At 36.4% G+C, this 21,880-nt stretch overlaps 1 protein-coding gene across 1 annotated transcript; it reads right to left on the bottom strand.

Moving 5' to 3' along the window:
* Nucleotides 1–451: 451 nt before the first annotated feature.
* SLC17A3 (solute carrier family 17 (organic anion transporter), member 3) lies at nucleotides 452–21,111 on the bottom strand. The gene is made up of 12 exons (XM_012638578.1): nucleotides 21,021–21,111; nucleotides 16,096–16,307; nucleotides 15,663–15,896; nucleotides 15,491–15,578; nucleotides 8,698–8,784; nucleotides 2,980–3,098; nucleotides 2,694–2,855; nucleotides 2,281–2,410; nucleotides 2,042–2,189; nucleotides 1,587–1,677; nucleotides 571–707; nucleotides 452–485 (listed from the first exon to the last, which is right to left on the bottom strand). The coding sequence occupies exons 1-11, from the start codon at nucleotides 21,109–21,111 to the stop codon at nucleotides 573–575; spliced, it is 1,497 nt and encodes a 498-aa protein (XP_012494032.1). The 3' UTR covers nucleotides 452–485; nucleotides 571–572.
* Nucleotides 21,112–21,880: the final 769 nt, after the last annotated feature.

Genomic DNA, 21,880 nt, shown 5'->3' with positions numbered 1-21,880 from the left:
GAGGGAGTGTGGGATGCAATCCATGATGGTCAGCCTCTTGGGGCCTGAGCAGGATGGAAAGGAATGAAGCACACACAGGGAGCCCCACATAGATAACACCCAAGCCAATGAATATAAATTAATATTATTTTCCCAAATAGGAAAAATCATGGCCCTAATGAGGTTGCCACCCTGGTTTAGGAGTTTTAAAACATTGTTTCTTGCACGCAGAAACAGAACCTAACACACTGGCTCCCACTCTGCAACTCCTCTTAACTCATTGTTAATTCTATGAAGATGACGACTTTATTCTGGGTTATTACTTTATTTGAATTTTTATTCATCTAAAATCTCCTCAAAAAGAAGTCTGAATAAAAGAAAGAACTGATCTCATATTTGAAAAGAGCCACAGCAAACGAAATTCTTTTCATTGGTATTTCCATCACCGGAGTCTTCTCATTTATTGAATAAAGTGGCTTATGACTTTTCCATCCATGGTAGAATAACTAAAAAAGGAAAATGACATGGAATTAAAAACTTCAAATAGTGCTTCTATGGTTTATAACCATGGATGAAATAATTATTCTTTACCTTCATAAACGAGTGAGTTTCCTCTCTTTAGCCCAATCTTGGATATCTGCTTCTCCAAATATGATGTAGAAGATCAGTCCTAATAGGTTAATGGCAAACATCAAGAAGAAAGTATTGTTCCACCCAAACTCAGGGTCCTGGGGACACAAAACTCCAAGTAAATATTATCCCTTTCATCTTTTTCCTATGAAACATTGTATTAATAATTCAGATGACAACATTCACTAGTAGGTTTCCATATAGAAATTCATTTCCTAAAAGTGATTGTTAGAAAAGATTTCAAAATACACTAAAAATGCTCTTAATAAAAGGGATTTAGGAACCTTCATGATTAACCTACAGACCTGAATTTGTCCCTGTTTATCAAAGTGCCATACATTTTCTCTTTTGCATGAATCTTATTTATGTAAGTGTTCAAGGTTCTTTCTACATTGTGATGGTGTAGTGAAAAAATTATGAGCTTTTGAGCTAGAAGAGTTTAAGTTAGAAGAATTCTAATTGTATATCCTGATAATGGAAAGACTTATTCTATCAGATTTTTAGTTGAATCATTAGGAAATGAGGATAATATTCAATTTTCACAATTGGTGTGAGAATCAATAATTAAAGAGTTTACTGAATATAAAATACCTATGTTAATGCCTGCATGCATCAGACACTTAAAAATGTTTGCTTTCATTATTCCTTTCCTTTTACATGGTTATGCAAATGAAAATTTCAGTATTAAAGAAGACATGGCAGGTTGGCATCTATGCTTGGAATCATCACCCCAAGACACCTATGTGGCTGTATGATTTCAGTTTCAAAGATGGCAACTATCAGTGGTTCACTAGTTCATTCTTTGACTCCGGAATGAACCAAGGTTGAGGTCACCAAAGAAATCGTTCTTTACCAGGTTCATCTTCATGACAAATTTAATTTTATTTTCCAATCTTTGAATACATTGTTTATGCTGTCACCTTTATAAATGGATTTGGCAGAACATTTTAAGATTCTTCTTAACAAGAAAACTCTACCTGACTGAGAAGAAATCCAGTGACCATGGGGACCAGGATATATGCTATGTGTGAAAGTTGCCTTGAGACTCCTGTGAGGAAACTGGAATACCTGTGGGGAACAGGAATGTTCCAGGCTAGATCCAGAGATGTTTCATAGTACCCTTCAGTCCTGCTCCATGTATGAATCCATAATTCAATTATATTTGTACAATTGTATATAATTATAATTACAGTTACATAATTATAATTTGATAATTATATCAAAAAGATTTGTACTGTGTATTTCAAAGAGAGGCACCAAGACAAATCAATACCCATCCCTCCCCCACAAAATACCTGAAAAAAATGGCCATAGGTCCCTCTGTGGTCCTTGCCTGTGATTTATCCTTTTCTAAAATTTGGGGCTCCCAGAAAGCTGCAGTCTAAATCTTTTTCAGAAAATGGGAAACTAATAGCAGAGATAAGAGTCCTACCTTGGGGCAATATCTAAGGTATTGATATGGATCCCTGCTTGGCAAAATTGGCTTAGTACACATGACAGCGTCAGAAAGGCAACTGTAGTGATATAGTTGGAATTAAGGTAGGGCAGGGCCACAATAAATGCTGAAGCGGGTAGATTTCCTAGGGAATGAGGAACAAACAAGTTAAACAGATGTATCCTTTGGCTGTTGCATGCCTTGTGAATTATTCAACTCTCAGGCCCTGTTCTTACCTAGAACTGTGGCAATTTTCCTCACAGTGATGAGCCTAAAATTCTTGCTCAGAAGGAAATCTGCCAGACAGCCTCCCAGGATACCAGTGGCCCAGGCACAAAGGAAAGGAAAGGCTGATAGGACTCCATTCTGAGGGGAAAAGATTAAGTAAGTCATTATAATAAAGGCAGTGAGATCACAACTCTTATTGATAAATCACTAATAATCATACTGACATTCTGAGATCATACTTTCTTAGGAAAATCAGTAACCTCTTAAATTATATCCCCAGAAAAGCCCCTGGCATGACTGTTAAATATTAGATTATTTTTGGTAATAAGAGATACATTTCTCTAGATGGAATGATTTGTGAAGACAGCATAATCAATGAGTCATGCAAATAGGAGAAGGGGATGGAGGGAAATATACTCACATCTCTGATGTTAACACTGTGCACAGAACTGATGTAAGTTGGTGTGTACACAATTATTATGGTAAGTAACCAATAATGGCCTAAACTGCAAATACAGATGGACCAAAAGGGTAGAGATCTGAATATAGCCTTGATGGGAAGAGGCTCCTTAAAAGAACTGACCTGAAAACAAATTTACTTAGTAAGAACAGTAAGATCTGAGAGATGCTCACACACTCTTAGTTACCCTTAGAAATCCACATGCTGACACAAGGTCCCTGGAAAGGGTTAGAGTCCTGACGCATACCTGTTGGTCCAAGGAGGATATGATGTATTCTTTTTCTGAGGTACTTATCCATGGGTGAGAGGCAGGGTCATCATAAGCCAGAAAAAACCAGAGAAGGCAAAAGACACAGCCAGTGCCTCCTGTATGTAAGCACAGGGTAAACTTGGTAAGTGGGCTGATTTCTGCCTTTTGTGTGAATTGCTTTTATGATGGGACATTTTCTGGCATAAGTCTTGGGAAAAGCTCTTATTTATTATATTCCCTTTCCATTTCTCAAACAGTGCACATGAATATCACAGCTAGAAAGCACCCATTTCTTTACATTTCTTGTTTATTTCTGTGTGTGGACATCACAGACCCTACGAGTGGTACCGCACTTGGTATCTCAATCTTTTTAATATTAGCCATTCTAAAAGATGTATAAAAACCACTCACTATGGTTTCTATCTGCATTTTCCTAATGACTAAGGATGCAGAATTGAGCATCTTTTCAAATGCCTATTTTCCCTTTCTATATCTTGTTTGGTGAAGTGTCTTTGCCCATTTTTAAATGTTTTTTTATTATTGAATGTTGTGAATTATTTATACATTCTGGATAAAAGTCATTATACATGGGTTTTGCAAGTATTTACTTCTTGTATCAGCTTGTCTTTTTAATATCCTAACAATGCCTTTTGAAGAGGAGACCTTTTTAACTTTGATGAAATCCAATTTATCAATTTCTTATTTTATGGATGATGATTTTGATGTCATTTAGGAAATCTTTGCCTAACCGAAGAACAAAGATTTTCTATTTTTTTCTAGAAAGATTTTTATACCTTTTTCAGATTCTATAGTTAGGTCTAGGATTCATTTTGAGTTAGTTTTTGTATATGATGCAAGCTATGGATCTAATTTCATTTTTCTGCATATGAATATCTAATTTTTGAGCACATCTATTAAAAAGACTATCCTTTTTCTAATGATTACACTTTTGTCAAAGATAAATTTATATTATATGTATAAGTCTATTTATGACTATTCTGTTTCATTGATCTATTTGTCTATTTTTAAGCCAATACCATACCATCTCAATGACTGTAACTTCATAATATTTCTTGACATCAGGTAGTGTTAGCCCTATAACTTTGTAATTTATTTTCAAAGTTGTTTGACTATTCTAGAATCTTTGTGTTTTCATAAGAATTTAGTTTTCAGTGCATTAGCTCTTTCACGTCTTTTGTCAGATTTATCCCCGTGTTGCGTAGTTTTTGATGTGATTGAAAATGATACTGTTGTCTTTAATTTAAATTTCTAATTATTTCAGCTTTTGTATGATTGAAAATATCTTTATTTTGGCTTTGTTTTTGAAACAATTTTTTCACTTGATCTGTAATTCTAGGTTGACCATGTTTTTTTTTTTTTTCTTTCACTATTTTAAAGATGTTCCACTGCCTTCTCTCTTGCACCCCTTCTGACAGAAATGCTGCATTTATCATTATCTTTGTTCCTCTGTATAAAACATGTCTTTTAGCTTTGGCTGCTTTCAGATTTTCTCTTTATTATTGGTTTTAATCCATTTGATTATGATGTAATTTGTTGTAGTTACTTGTGTTTGAGGTTCATTGACCTTTTGGGATCTGTGAGTTTATAGTTTTCATCAAATTTGGAAAGCTTTTGGACATTATCTCTTCAAATATTTTTGTTGTTTTTGTTCCCTCATCCTACTCCTTTACTTTGGTCACTCCACCGCTTACTGATGTTCTCATTTTATTATTATATTTTTCTCTGCGTGGCTCATTGTGGATGGTTTCTATTGCTGTTTTTAAGTTCATGAATTTTTCTTCTATTGTATCTAATCTATCATTAATTCCATTCAGTGCCTTTTTCATCTCAGATATTGTACTTTTCATCTCCAGAAGTTTGATTTGGGTCTTCTTATATTAATATTTACTATGTTTCCACTTAACTTTTTGAATATATAGAATTATGTTATAATCCAGGTGTAATAACTATTTTTAACGCCCTTGTCTGCTAATTCTAAAATTTCTGTCAGCTCTGGGTCAGTTGGGGATTGATTTATTATTTTCCTCATTATAGATTGTATTTTTCTGCTTTTCCTCATGTCTGGTAATCTGTGGATGGAGCCAGACTTTGCTAATTATATCTTTCTGTATGCCGAATAGTTTTTTTTTTTTCAGAATGTTATGGGGGTACAAACGTTTTGGCTGTATGAATTGCTTTTGAGTCAAAGTTATAAGTGTTTCCATTCCCCTTTATTGTGCATTGTACCCATTAGGTGTGAATTTAACCATCCTCTCCTCCATCCTCCCACCTGCTTGACTTCCACTGAATTTACTACTCATATGTATACATGAATGTTGATCATTTAGTTCCAATTTAATAGTGAGTACATGTGGTGTTAGTTTTTGCATTCTTGAGTTGCTTCACTTAGGATGATCTCCAGTTCCATCCAGGTTGTTACAAAAGGTATTAGTTTACCATTTTTTATGGCTGAGTAATACTCCATGGTATACATATACCACATTTTATTAATCCACTCATCTATTGATGGGCACTTGGGTTATTTCCCCATCTTTGCAATTGCGAATTGTGCTGCTATAAACATTTGAATGCAAGTGTCTTTTTCATAAAATGTCTTTTTTTCTTTTCGGTAAATACCCAGTAGTGGGATTGCTGGATCAAATAGTAAGTCTACTTTTAGTACTTTGAGATATCTCCACACTACTTTCCATAGTTTTGTATTCCTATAAATATTATTGAGCTTTGTTCTGGGGTATAATTGATATAATCAAATCATGTGGAAATATTAATAGTTTGATCCTTTTAGGTTTTGCCATCATCATTGATTAGAGAAATCCACAGCAGTATTCGCTCTAGGGCTAATAATTTCCCACTGTTGAGGAAAGAAATTTATGAAAATTCTACCCAATGCCCCATGAATTATGAACTTTTCAGTCTGTCTTATGTGAAGAGGCACTACCCCTGATTCTCTGTGAGTCCTGAGTACTATTCTCTAATATTTACCAATGATCCCCCCCAACACACACACACACATAATCTGATCAGTACTCTGCTGAGTACTCAAAGGGGACTCTGCAGATAATTGGGGTTTTCTCTACGTACAACTGTCTCCTCTTAGGTAATCTATCCTATGAACTCTACCTGTCTTATGCTTTCCAGACTCTTAGCTCTGCTTCCTCAACTCAGAGGTTCTGCTGAACTTTGTCTAAATTCCCCTTTCCTGTACCATGCCCTAGAGCTCATCTCTCACAGGTCATTGTTTTTCCTCTGAGGTCCAGTGTCTTGACAATCACTCTTTCATATATTGTGTCTGCTTTTCTTTTTCTTTCCGACTGTTTCACACCAGAAGGTATATCTAGTGCTTCTTACTATATGTTAGGCAAATGTGGACACTCAATACAGGTTTATGTTTGCTGCCAGCCTCATTGTGTCCATGAATTACAATGAATTTTGAATGTTGAGCCTGCCTTACATCCCAAATGTAAATTTTCCTAGTCATGATGCACTATGCTTTTTATTTATCGATGGGTTCAACTTGCTAATATTTTTTTCAGGATATTTGTGTTTAGGTTCATGAGAGATGTTGGTCTGTAGTTTTCCTGTTTTGTAATATCTATGTGTGGTTTTGGTATTAAGGTAATTCTGGCTTTAAAACTTGAGTCATGAAGTATTTTCTCTTCTTCTATTTTCAGGAAGAATTTGTGTAGAATTGATATCATTTCTTACTTACCTATTTGGTAAAATTTGCCAGTGTAACCATGTGGGTCCGGGCTTTCTGTTGTTGTTGGAAAGCTTTAAACTAAAAAGTCAATTTCTTAATATTCAGTTTATCTCTTCCTTCTTGTGTGAACTTTGTTACTCTGTGTCTTTCAATTAGTTTGTTCATTTTATCCAAATGATTAAATTTGTGAACATGGAGTGTTTTGTAATATCCCCTTATTATGATTTTAATGTTTGTAGAGCCTATATTAGATTCCTTTCTCATTCTTGGTATTGGTTATTTGTATCTCCTCTCTCTCTCTTTCTCTCTTTATCTCTCTCTCTCTGTCCATCTGGCTAAAGATTTGTTGATGCTATTGATCTTTTCAAAGAACCACTTTTTAATTTTATTGAATCTCTTTTTTTTTGTTTAAGTCCATTAATTTCTGCTCTTATTTTTGTTACTTCCTTCTGTTCAATTTGGGTTTAATTAGCTTTTTTTTTCTAGTTCTTAAGGCATAAGCGTATATCATTAACTTGAGACCTTCAGTCTTTTCTAATATAAACATTTAATGTTAAAAGTTTCTAAGCACTGCTTTAATTACAACCCACAAATTTTAATACAGTGATTTTCATTTTCATTCAATTCAATTTTAAAATTTCCCTTCTGTCTTTTTCTTTAGCTCATTGGAAGTATGTTGCTTACTTTTTAAATATTTGGGTCATTTCCAGAAAACTTTATGTTATTTATTTCTAGTTTAATTCTATTATCTTCAAAGAACATAATTATACTTTCTATAATTTTCAACTCATTTAAATTTGTTAAAGCTTGTTTTTATGGGCCATAGATTGTCTATTCTGGTGAACGTTTGAAGCACACTTAAAAACAGTATTTTACTGTTGTTGAATGAAGTGTACTTCATCCATTTTTCTTATTCTATTGATTATTGAGAGAAGAATTTTGAGGTCTGCATCTCTAATTTTTGATGTGTCTTTTTCTCCTTACTGTTCTATCAGGTTTTGCTTTATGTATTTTGAAGCTCTGTTGTTAGGTGCAAATACATTTCAGATCGTTATGTCTTCTTGATGAATTGATAATATTCCTTGTTCTGAAGCCATTCTTTTCTGATATTGTTGTATCCATCTAGTTTTCTCTTGATTAATATTTCTGTGGTACATCTTTGTTCCCTGCACTCTGCGGGATCCTGAAAACCAGTAAGATTCTATCTCTGCCCTCAAGGAACCCACTGACTAAAAGGGGAAATGAATGTGTAAACAAATAAATACAAGCTGATGAGAATTTTGAAAGTAAAATGTAAAAGCTACTGAAGTGGAAGCTGTGGAGGGAGCAGTTGTTTCTTGATTTCTAATAGTTAATGGAAGGCTCTGGGGCAAATGCTGAGGTTGGCAGAATTCATCCTGTTGGTGTTTAGTGTTTTCTCTTCTTTAAGTAAGTGGAGCCTTACCCAGGATGCCTCATTGCTATGCTTAATCTGAGACAAAACCCACAGTGGCACCTATCTTTCTTGATTTCTTCCATCTCTTACAAACTATTGCTCTGTAAGTCTATTGTCTACTACCTACAATGGCAATAGAGTATGCCTGATCACATTGTGATAATACAATGTGGTAGGTTAATAGCACTTTATAATAGGCAGAAGGACTTCCAAATTTTTTGATGACCTAGGTCAGAGGTGGAGAATCTGCAGCTTTGGGGCCACAATGTGGCCTTCTGGATCCTTGAGTATGGCCCTTTGACTGAATCCAAATTTTACAGAACAAATGCTTTTTCTGTAGGATTTATTCTGTAAAGTTTGGATTCAGTTGAGGGGCTGCACTTGGGGACCTGGAGGGCCACATGTGTTAATTGTTCCCTTATATTATACTAAGATATTTTGTTTTGGGGGGATTTTTTTTATCTTAACTCATTTCCTTCAAAAAATTACATACAAAGGTACATACTCAGAAGAATCTTCCTTAATACAAAAACCTGGGAATTTGGAGAGAGTAACTTACCAAAGACATAGAAGGCAAAAGGCCACCCAATGGCTTGACTAATGAAACCACCAATGAGGAGGGCAGTGAAGGATCCCAGTGGCATTCCTGCAAAGAGACAAAAGTAATCTGTGGGACTCTGGACTCCCACCCAACAAACACATACAGACTGATGGATGACATGTTAGAGGGCAGTAACTCTAAACCATAAAGAGACAAACATATTAGAATACATGAACTTCAGATTTATGATTTAGTTCATAGGTTCTCCTGAGAACACATTTTTCTGGCAGTTCCCTAGTAACATGGCAGTTGACAGTCATTTTTCCTTTCATACTGCTTTAATTTTTAATTATATAAGTCATATATGCTTATCGTAAAAGTAAACTACTGCAAAGAGTCAGTTTCTCTCATGTGCCTTCCCCATTCATTCTCACTCTTCTCTCTAAAGTTAACCATTAGTAACAATTGGTTATACAATATATAATTGCATACCTTTTCCTTTTTGCACACATACATAATATATATCTACACATATAATCATCTTCTTTGTAAATGCATTTATGTCCTATGTAGACAGAAAGCTACATTTTTCTATAAGTGTGCTAATAACTCTTTTAATTTCCATAGCTTTATAGAGCATTCTAATATGGTAGGGCATGTTCCCTTTTTACAACTTTTTCAGACATTTCTAGGCTATTATATTTTTTATTTTCCAGAGGAACATTAACATCAACTTGCCAAATTTTACGTATATAGGAATTATTATTTTTAAATAAGCAGGATCATAATGTTTCTGTTGTTTTGTGACTTCATTTTTCATTTAACAATTGGTCTTGTAAGTATTTCCATATCACTATGGATTCTACCAAGTTAGTTCTGAAAATAGACATAATTACTAATTTCTGAATATAAACATAATTTATTTCTGTGCAATAGAATATCAGAAATAGACTTACTAGATTGAAGGCTATATGCATTTTAAATTTTGGTAAATACTACCAAAGTATTAGGTTGGTACAAAAGTAATTGTGGTTTTACCATTGTGGAAATTTGCCATTTGATATTGAAACACATTCTTAAATAAACGTGGTTATGTTATACATCATTTCAATGCACATTTCTGGCTTTATGTTTTTTGCTAATGACTTATTAATTGCTGTTTATTTTATATTTATTTTAGATTATGGAAATGATATTGGACAAAAAGCAGATTTGAATGATTTTCTTATTCAAGTTCAAAATGGGTTGTAAAGCAGCGGAGACAACTTGCAACACCAACAACACATTTGGCCCAGGAATTGCTAACGAACCTACAGTGCAGTGGTGGTTCAAGAAGTTTTGCAAAGGAGACAATAGCCTTGAAGATGAGCACAGTGGCCGGCCATTGGAAGTTGACAATGACCAACGGAGAGCAATCATCGAAGCCGATCCTCTCTCAACTACAGGAGAAGTTGCCAAAGAACTCAGTGTTGACTATTCTATCATCGTTCCGCATTGGAAGCAAATTGGAAAGGTGAAAAAACTCGATAAGTGGGTGCCTCATGAGCTGACTGAATATCCTAAATATCGTCGTTTTGAAGTGTCGTCTTCTCTTCTTTTTTTCATAACGTATTTAATTTTTAATTATGTTACATGATTTCCTGAATTCCTTACATAGTACATATGGTTAAAATTTGAGTGTTAGCCATAAACTAATGAAACTTGTTCCAAGGTAGCTATAACAGTTATTGTACTTTTTTCTGAGCAGTATTAATAGTCAATTTAAGAAAGAATAATTGAATCTGTTATCTTAACTCCTTCTATTCAATTTTTATAATTTAATCAAATTAATCTTCCTTAATCACTACTTTCATGCTATCATTCCCTTTCTCAGAAAAAGTTTTTTTTTAATTCAGAATATGATGGGGGTACAAACATTTTGGTTACATAATAATGCCTTTGCCTCGCCCAAGCCAGAGCTATAAATGTGCCCTTCTCCCATACAGTTCACTCTGCACCCATTAGTTGTGAGTTTACCCATCCCCACCACTCCCCTCCCACCTGACCAGTACCTGATGAATATTACTTCCATGCGAGTACCTTAGTGTTGATTAGTTGGTTTTCTCTTCTTATACGCAAAAACAACTAACCATTTCTGGATCGGATTGTGATGTGTGACAAAAAGTGGATTGTATACGACAACTGGTGATAACCAGTCCAGTGGTTGGACCGAGAAGAAGCTCCAAAGCACTTCCCAAAGCCAAACTTTCACCCAAAAAAGGTCATGGTCCCTGTTTGGTGGTCTGCTGCCAGTCTGATCCACTACAGCTTTCTGAATCCTGGCGAAATCACTTCATCTGAGAAGTATGCTCAGCAAATTGATGAGATGCACCGAAAACTACAATGCCTGCAGCCGGCATTGGTCAATAGAAAGGGCCCAATTCTTCTGCATGACAATGCCCAACTGCATGTCGCACAAACAATGCTTCAAAAGTTGAATGAATTGGGCTAGGAAGTTCTGCCTCATCTGCCATATTCACCTGATCTCTTGCCAACCGACCACCACTTCTTCAAGCATCTCGACAACTTTTTGCAGGAAAAACACTTCCACAACCAGCAGGATGCAGAAAATGCTTTCTAAGAGTTCATGGAGTCCCAAAGCATGAATTTGTACGCTACAGGAATACATAAACTTATTTCTCATTGGCAAAAATGTGTTGATTGTAATGGTTCCTGTTTTGATTAATAAAGATGTGTTTGAACATAGTTATAATGATTTAAAATTCACAGGTCCAAAACTGCAATTACTTTTGCACCAACGTATACCTTGTTAGAAGACTGTACCAAATTAAACCACCAACAAATTTTTTCCCCTTATCTCCTTGACACCATTTAATATTCTCAAAGTTTTTAAAAATTGTTTTTTCAATATGAATAAAAAAGAGTATCTCATTTTAATTTCCCTTTTTATAGTGAGGTTGCACATTTTTTGGTATGTTTAACTATCATTTTTATTTCTTCTATGAACTGTTAATAATCTTTTTTGTTTGTTTCTTTTGTTTCTTTAACTTTTTCTCAATTTACAGAATCTTTATGTATTGTGAATGATCCTTCTGTCTGGCATGCTGGCAGCAATTCTCCTATCTTTACCTTTATATTGTGTTTTGATTCTCCTTTATAACGACCTCTGCATTTACTCTCCTGCTTAGAAGGTCTTTCCCCACCCAATAATGTAAAAAAAAAAAAAAGGCAAAAAAGACAGATAATGTTTTCCTTCTCTTTTAGACATATTCTATTTAAACATATTACTTGTGTTGTCTCATTTAATTACTAGTAGTCAAATTTATTTAGTAGTCAAATTGAAACAGTGATGTGGAAAAGTTAAATAACTTGCCAAAGGTCACGCTGTTAATAACAGGGGAAGGCAGCATTTGAAATGAGGCCACCTGACTCCAGGGCACAAACAGATGAAGATGGAAAACAAGCACCTTTTTCTACCACTAAGTCTGCCAAATCTGCATCTTTTCCTTGAACTTTCTGCCTTTGCTTGACTATAAGAGGAGACAGGTTCCTGCATCCATCCAGGGCAAAGTCTCTTCTTGTCCTCTGGACTTGCAGTCCCTAATCCCCAGGCCAAGGCCTGGTACCATCTGTTAGGTACCCGGGCCTGTTAGGAACCAGGCAGTGCATCATTGCCTTAGCTCCACCTCCCCACCCGCCCTAGCCTTGTCTGTGGAAAAATTGTCTTCTGTGAAACTTAGGAACCTGGCCACACAGCAGGATGTGAGCAGCGGGCTAGCCAGCAAAGCTTCATCTGTATTTACAGCTGCTCCCCATAGCTCACATAGCCACCCCATGCCTATGTCCCGCACGTCCCCACGTCCGTGGAAAAATTGTCTTGTCTTCCATGAAACCAGTCCCTGGTGCCAAAAAGGTTGGGGGTCATTTCTGGACTGTGGTCTCCTCCAATCTACACCAGGTGTGGGTTCCTAAAAGTATGAATTCTCACTGCATCTTCACTTCTTTCCTTAACTTTTGAATCTTTCCCATCCACATGCAAACATATCTTTATATGGCCCATGTTAAAAACAAAACAAAACAAAAATTTTCACCTCTTCAGAACTCCCTCCAAGCACTTTGCCATTTCTCTGCTTCTCTTTAAGGCAAAACTTCCCAAAAGGCTGTGTTTACTGCTTATACCTCTCTCTTATTCCCTCTGGCCAACTCTCACAATACTGAAGTGGCTCTTGTCAAGGCTCTTTCGACATCCACCTTGTTAACCCCAAGGCCACTTGCTCCACCCCAGCGGTATGTGGTACAGCTGACCCTTCACCTCTGATTGACTATTGTCTTGTGGCACCTGTCACTTGCACTCTCCTTGTCTTCCCACTGCCTCACGGGAAGCTTCTCGGTCCTTTGCCAGCCTGTCATTCTCTTCCGTCCAAGGCCTGAATACTGCAGAGCCTCAGGGCTATTTCCTTGGTTTCTTCTTTTCTCCATATATGTTCTTTCTCTAGGTGGTCTGGTCCAGCACCAGGGCTTTAAATACTGTCTATATACTGAAGAATTTCAATATGTCTTGCTGTTTGTCATATCTCTACTGAATTCCAGACTGTAAACCAATCAATCTCCACTCAGATGCCTAATAGTTGATAACCAGCACTTGATTTACATATATACATTGGCTCATTTAATGCTCAAATATGCATATATTAATATATACATGCACACACATCTATCTCTGTCTTTATCTTTGTATCTACCTATGTATGTGTATGAGAGATGGGTTATATATGTGTGAATATTTAAAGTGTATTTGTTTTGTTATGTTTTGAGCATTACTGAAATTATTATTATTATTATTTTTTTTAATTTTAATTTTTTTTTTTTGAGACAGAGTCTGGCTCTGTTGCCCTGGCTAGAGTGCCGTGGCATCAGCCTAGCTCACAGCAACCTCAAACTCTCGGGCTCAAGCCACCCTCCTGCCTCAGCATCCTGAGTAGCTGGGACTACAGGCATGTGCCACCATGCCCAGGCAATCTATATATTTTTAGTCATCCAGACAATTTCTTTCTATTTTTAGTAGAGACGGGGTCTCACTCTTGCTCAGAGCTGGTTTCGAACTCCTGACCTTGAGTGATCCACCCGCCTCGGCCTCCCAGAGAGCTAGGATTACAGGCGTGAGCCACCGCGCCCGGCCTACTGAAATTATTAATGTATCATCCTGGATGTTCTCTTGTAGGATATTGTAATGTGTTTGCCATATTATGTGAGAATATTTATTTTTACCATAGGAAATAAATAAATTCACCTTGTAAGACATTAGTCAAATACTATGTGCTTGGTATGGATTATGATTAAGTCAATAACTTGTGAGATATAGATAGACAGAATTCATAAGCTATATTAATTAAATTTAAGGAATTTACTAAGAATAGCACGTTTGTCTTTGATTGTAGATAGAAAATGATGCAAAGAGGAAGATACAGTACATTTTGTCCTAAACGCTGGCAGTACTTGAGTCCTTCTACTGAAGGCAGGTACCTTGCTGGGGAGTCTTCCTCCAACCTTATGGGCTGAGTAGTGTAATCCACCAGTGTAGCCTACTGTAGCCTACTGAGGGGCCCCAGCATCACTGGAAATGGCAGTTTCTATAAGACATACTGAGGTAAGAGGGTAGGTTCAGCTCACTTCACCTGCCAATGTGTTTCTCCAGTGGCTTTCTGTTAGATGCCTTCAGATAGCCATGGGCTCTGTGCTTTCTGAATAACGTTCTGGAGGCCAGAAAGGATCACCTCCCTGGAGCCTCTCAAACAGTCCCCCAATGCTAAAGACAAGAAAGCCCCTGGAACTTGCAGCCTTGTAGGCTTCTAAGATTCTTTTAGATACTGTCAGCTCTCCTATTCTAGTTGTTCAGTCTCTACATAGTAGCAAGTGAGAGGAAAGGAAGTTGGCACTTTCTGTAAGGTCTCTGTCTTCATTCCAAGTCTTTTAACTTTTCTTTTATGCATTTCATCTCCCGATTTTCTTATGCAGTATTCTGGGGTAATCCCTCAGTGTGATAACTAAAGTGAATTTCCTTAGTCCAAATTGCAGCCTCCATTCCCCTATCAGTGAATACAAGCTCTTCAAGGTTATGAAGGGATTTAGAGGGGTGTGATGTCAGGGAGGGTGAGTATGTAGCTTATTTTCTGGACTCTAAGAGTCTCTGGCCTTCTTTACACTCATAAGTTATCTGAAGTTATCCTTCTTTTCTTACCCGGAACCCACTTTGGCAATCTCCTGTTTGTTAACGATATACTGTCAATTTCACACTCTTCCCAAACGTAACTTTGGTTTCTTCCTCCAGAATATTCACTCTGGGCACACTGTACAGTCAGATCATTATCAGAAAGAAGTTCTCAGGACAACTGAGAATGATTCTAAAGAAGATTAAGTTGAATCTATACCTTACGCTGAAAACTAGCATAAACTCCAACATGTCAGGAATGAATATATAAAAACAAAACCCTACAAGTTTAAAAAGAAAACATGGATGGATAACCTTTCTATGATTCAAAATCTAGATGCCATAAGAATGATCAATTTGATTACATAAAAATATTAATTTTAAATGGCAAAAATCATATTATAAGCAAAGTCGTGCCACAAATGACAACCTAGGAAAAATAACCGAAAGTCATGTCATAGGCAAAGGATCAGTCTCCTTAATTTATGAATACTTTATTGACATTGAACAAAAGATGAAGAACTATGCAATAGAAAAACTGTCAAGGAAACCCATGAGATAATGTTGGACTGTAGTGTACCCATTTGGATTATATGTTTTTACCTGATAAAGCAATGGCACAGAGTCTGCTTCGTTCATGTGGAAGACTCCATTTTTCCCAAACTGCAAACTGACCCCCAAATCCTGAGCCCTGAAATAAAAAATGATTAGGATTTTTGATGTATGGTGCCATGTAGAAATTCACATCTAGCTCAGATTTAGAAAAATTGAGTACCTGGCTTAGGCCGTGGACTATTCGAGTTACAATGAGGGAAGTTAATCCAAAGTCAACAGCCAGAGGGGTGCAAAGGGTGAGAAGCGAAGATACAAACAAAGAGAAACCAAACACTCGCTTCGTTCCTACTCTTCCAGCCAGGTATCCACTGAGAGCCAGTGTCAGAATCATGCCATAGCTGAGAGAGCTGAAGATGATGCCTTGAATTTGGGGGCTCCAGTCATACGAAGGAGCCTTAGAGAAACAGAGAATGCTATAATAAACCATATACATATTCTTATATTCTCTAAGAAGCTTCTTTAGATTTTTCACTTGCTTTCAAATTATTATTTTCTCAATTAAAATTTTTGAACATATAAACTCTAGAAAAATAAATATCCAAACAAACAAACAGCAAAAACAAGTGCACAAATTTAAATTTTGCATTGCTTACCCTTGCAGGAAGACTCTTTGGAGTATTATTCGGACCACCAAATGAATCAATAGGCAGCCCCTCTGTGGAGCTGTTGAGCTGGGATTGATGGTCTGTGCTGTTGACCATGGCTACCATGGTGATGTACATGATAATATTTTGTGTTACCAGTGACAAGTTGCAGAAATGTAGGATAAGGGCTAACCCATAGCGAGTGGAACATAAGCCTGGAACTGAAATATTATGACATCACATTAGTGCTTTTTTATTGAGTCAACATTAGTTGTTCACAAGATATAATACAAAAAGATATTGCATATCATCACCTGATGATTTAAATGACACTTATACTGGCTTTAGGAAAGAAGATACAAAAAGAAGAGATCATTGAGATGAGCCAAAGGGCTTTTTATACTACAGCTTTATAGAGTAGGGCATTCTGTCCTTCCTGTGATTTTGTCTCTTCCATTCCTAGGTCATCATGTTCTATAGTTGATGAAATTACTCACAAGGAAATTTATATAAATTTGTGTATATATATATATATATACAAATATATTAAAAGTAAATGTATACATATAAATACACATACATATTTAAATTACTATATAATTTATAATATATTACATATAATCTGCATATATAATTATATATACATGTATGCAATATATACATCACATAGTACAAATATTACATATATATGTTATGTATAATGTACATAAATTTTATACATATAAATAAAATGTAATTTAAACTTTGAGGGAGTTCTTCATTGGTGTAGATGACTATTCCACTCAAATCTTCAGATATTGAGGACAAACTTTCATATAAATTTGAAGATTAAATCCCTATAAAGATTTTCTCATTAGAGAAATTGGCAGCCACAAACTTTGAAAAAATAAAGTGAAAAAATAGTGGACAAAGAAATGAGCACAGCATTCAAATAATCTGTAATTGTACATCAAGGAAAGATGGCAACTTAAAAGCAGAAATCTCATTCTCCCTTTCTCAGATCCTGGCTGCATTGTCCAAAAAATGTAAAACATGGTGAAATTAGCTTTTGTGATGGAAATTAAGAATACAATTGTTTAGAAGTTGAAATGTGAAAAAAATCAATTAGATGAGATCAAATGGTACAAAAATGTCAAAGGTTAGCTCTCTACTCAGCTTCTTCCAAAGTCTTGCGGCATTATATTAAGTGAGTAGAAGATATCCTGGCAGAACATAGCTAACAGTTTAATTTGAAGCAGAAATAAAATGTTTGTGGCAGGAAGCTATATTTACCTGATCTCAGATTTCTTTTAAAAAACTTCAGGCAGATGAGGCTTTTGGAACTCTCTCCACTGCCTTCACTTTTTTCCTCATGGGGAGAAAAGGGACTTAAATCAAGTAGTTTAGGTAAATAAATTGAGTATGTATAGCTCAGCATCCTTTCCAGCCTTCCTGGAAGCTGTCTATTCTACCATTCAGCTACTAATACTTTAGCAGAGCAAGCCTGGGCTTGTCCAGTTCATCCTATGCCTGGATAGGTAATTCTGTTCAATTCAGAAAAAATAGCAGGGAGCTGGACAGATGACTCTTTTAAGCCATGTCTGCCAGTACAGATTTTATATCTTCAATCAATCATTGAACAAAATATTGATCACTCCCAATATCAGGCTACAGAGGTGTAGCAGCAAACAAAGTAGATATATGGGTCTGTGTTTGTGGACCTCACTTTTCAGGGAGAAGCACAAAATATGGAACACAAAACAGTAAATTATATAATGTATTAGAGCGTGATAAGTGCTGTGTAGAAAATGAAGCGAGAAAGGACAAAGTCCTAATGACATACCAGAGAGTTGGTCATGCAGATGTCTGGTGAAAGAGCACACTACATAGAGGGAACAGCTTGGCGGCTAGACGGAGATTGCCTGGTGTGTTCAAAGAACCAAAAAGAGTTGAATATGACAGAGTGGAGTGAGCCTGGAGGTAGAAGAGCCGATATGAGGAAAGAGAGAATGGGGCATGAATCCCTCAAGGCCAGGTGGGCCATTGCAGGTATTTTGGCTTTTACTTTGAATAGGATGGCAGCTGCTGGAGGGTTTTAAGCAGAAGTGGGACATGATATGACTTACATTTTGAGGGGATCTCTTTGCCTTCAGAATTTAGAACAAAATGATAGGGAGGAAATGCAATTAGGAAGCTTTTGCAATAATCCAAAAGAGAAGTGAAACTAGCTTGCGCTGGGCTGGTGGCAATAGCTAGGATGTGATCAGATCCTAGGCAAATCCCAGCATGGAAAAAACACCAAATAAGAGGTTCAATTTTACAGATGGGCGGAGGGCAAGGAGGAGGGGAATTGGAGAGGTTTTTATTCTAAACAACTGGAAGAAGGGACTTGTGCTTCACTAGGAAGAGAGTTCTGTGGAAGGAGCAGGTTTGGGAGGTGGGGTGATCAAGAGCCTGTTATTGGACATGTTAAAACAGAGACGCCTCTTAGGTACCCAAGAGAAGGTGTTGAGAATATTGTTGGATATAAAACTCTAGAGTTTAGAAGAGAGAGAGGAGTTGAGGCATAACATTAGGAGTTAATATACAGAGGATACTTAAAGCCATGAGAATGGGGAAGTGGAAATAAATAGAGAAGAGAACCAAAGACTAACTCTGGGGCTCTCCACTGTTTAGAGGTTGAATAAATGGGGGAGGAGCCAACAAAAGAAAGTGAAAAGGAATGGTTAGTAAGATGGGAAGAGAACCAGGAGATTATGGTGTGCTGGAAGCAGGGGACGAGGATTTCAGGGATAAGGGAATCAGTCAGTGTGTCAGATGTTCCTGTTGGGTCACATAACATGATGCCTGAGAATTGACTCATTAAATCCTCACAATAACACTGTGAGGCAGCTACCATGGCTATCCCAACTTTACAGATGAAGAAACAAAGGCGCAGAGAGGCCAGCTCATGATGTAGCTCTGGTGTCTATCTCTTAACCACTGTACCACATGTATATGGTAGCTTTGTTTTGTCCCAGATGATCACATGAGAATACCTCTGCTACAACCCAAGTGCAATCATCTGTAGGGTTTATGTGGTTATATGATGTGGAGGGGGCACTCCCTGTGTCTTCGAGAAGTCCTTAAAACTTCAAGGAAGGAAGTGCCTTGAGATTAATCAAAGAGGCTTCCCCTCAAGGCTATGCTATCATCTCTTTATGGAGTACAAGTCTTTGTAGTGAATGGGGGCAGAAGAAGAAATTTGGAGAAAACTGGAAAATATACTGAATTAGAATGAGGAACTCAAATATATCTTTGTAAAGGTTTTTCTTTCCGATTCGGGGCTAGGTGGTGACTGACTATATCAATCAAATCAACTAATAATTTGTAAGTTCTTGTGGTCTATAATTTCCCCAAGTTGCCTTGGGATTCTAGATGTTAAAGTCTACTCAAAAGGTATTAACAAACCAAGAGACTGATAGTTTACAAATGAGGAGATTGAACACCTGCCTCATGAGATTGCTGAAAGATTAACTAGAGAGTGTATTTAAAAGGCTTAGCCTGGTGCTTGCTAGATGTTAAGTATTCCCTACAGACTACTGTTTGTATCCCTAAAACTTATTTGTGTCCTGTGTCTATTCTGAATGAATTGTACCAGTTGTGTCTATTTTAATAGATTGGCGCCAGTACTATGCTGTCTGTTAAATGCTTTCAGTGATCATTCCTAGCTATATGAGAATGTGTGAGTTTGTATGTGTATGAGAAAGTGTGAATTAATAAATATTTGAGGGCATAGTATTTAACCACTGAAAGAGGGCATTGACATGACGAAATCACGGACTGTTGAAACTGGGAGGCTATATTGATGAATTCAGTGCTACTTTAATCAGAATCCCAGATGCTTGTTTTTTAACTTGATGTGACAGAGAAACCCTAAGGGGACTCCCAGTAATTTCCACCACATGGTCTTCTCACATTGGTGTAATTCAGCTTGATTCCTTGCTTCCAATCTATTCTCAGTGTAGAAGTTGGAGTCCTCTTGTTATATCAGAAATAAAACCACCTCTTCTGCTTAAAATCCTCCATGTGATTTCATTTTTGTTCAGATTAAAAACTAAAGGTCTCTATAGTGATCAATGGAAATGAAATATGTAAAATCTTTGCCTTACAATTTTCATTTCTTGGGAATAAGCCCGGAGGAAATAATTCCAAATGTGGACAAGTGTTATGTTAAAGAATGTTCATATATTGTATATATAATAGCGGTCATATATAGTTCATATACATATATTAGTCAAGTAACATATGTAATTCATATATACATATGATAGCCAAGTAACAAAACAAAACCCCACAACTTAAATATCCAATCACAAGAAGATTTTTCAGGTAAATCATACTTTGTCTATTAGATATGTTGGAATATAATACGTATCCTTTAGAATAATGTTTGTGAATAGTATAAAGCAATATGGAAAAGTATGTTGCCAAGTTAAAAAAAATAACATAATATATGCAGTATAGAACTATGAAAAATGTATATAAAATGAAGGCAATAAAAACAAATTATATTGGTTAATTTAAGATTATGAAAATCTTTTCATTTCTTGATTTTTGAAGTTTCTAGAATTAGTTTTTCTTACATTACTTAATTAAGCAATACAATTATGTTTAAAATATTACATGTAATCACAGGCAGAAAACACACATGATGGGTAAACAATTTGGTTGCAATTATCAAGAATGTAAGTGAATATGGATAAAGATTAGCAGGTAACTGTCAAAAATAAAAGCTCTTTTTCAGAATAGCAGTATTTATTTCTTTCATGGTTGCAAAATGTGCATTAAAGTTACTATATTTTTAAAAAGAATTGAACAACTTAAAAGTTATAAATTCATTTCCTTGTATTAATACTTTTCAGAAAAGAATCCACTGAAAAATTCTGAAACCAAACAGTTGAGGTCAAATTTACCTTTGCTGGGGATGAGTTTCTTGTCCACTTGCATATCTTGGGAGTACTTACTCTCCCCTTCTACGGGGCTCAACTCTGTCATGGTGGCCATTGCATTTCTCCTCTCCTGGTGAATGGTTTTCACCTATTAGGATAATATGTAATCCACATGTGTCAGTCAAGAGAAAGGGACTCCTTTGAAACATTTAAACAGTGAGCACCAAGAAAACAAAAGCTGGCCCATTCCATTTGGTTGGGGTACAGGGAGCTCATTACCCCCTCTTGGCTCAACATGACAGGCATACTACACCTAAGGCTTGGAACTGTTTACTATTTAGGATCTAGAGTGCTCACCATGTGACAGTCTACAAGCTCTGGCTTTGGAGCTAGGCATTCCCAAGTTCAAATTCAGGCTGGTGATTTACCCACTGTGCCAAGTACCACCAGGAGCAAATTTGTATAATTCAGTTTCCCCATCTGTTTTTAATAACAACAGCATCTTCATCAAAAAGTTGTTGTAAGGCTTAAATAGATTGCACATGCCAAACACAGTGCCAGGCACTCTCAGTGGTAGCTGTATAATGCCATCTACATACATAATACTGTATTATTGTCATGATTGCTGGAGCTACCACAGATGTGTGTCACTTCAGAGCTATGCTCCTCTGGAATCCTCTACCTGCACCTGAGAACCTGGCTTCTGGTGCCCTTTACAATTCCTATACTGCTTCCTCATTTGACCCACTGTGAATGTTGCTGATATGTGTGTCGCTAATAATTGGGGGCCAAATTTGAGTAATGAGATGATAACATTCAAACCCATATTATTATTGTCTATAGGTTGATGATGTGTCTACAGAGGTCTAAAAATAACTAACATG

The sequence above is a fragment of the Propithecus coquereli genome, unplaced genomic scaffold (genome assembly GCF_000956105.1).
Source record: "Propithecus coquereli isolate 6110/MARCELLA unplaced genomic scaffold, Pcoq_1.0 Scaffold131, whole genome shotgun sequence".
Classification (NCBI taxonomy): domain Eukaryota; kingdom Metazoa; phylum Chordata; class Mammalia; order Primates; family Indriidae; genus Propithecus; species Propithecus coquereli.
The sequence above is the reverse complement of the archived record's forward strand: the minus strand, read 5'-3'. Positions and strand labels throughout refer to the sequence as shown.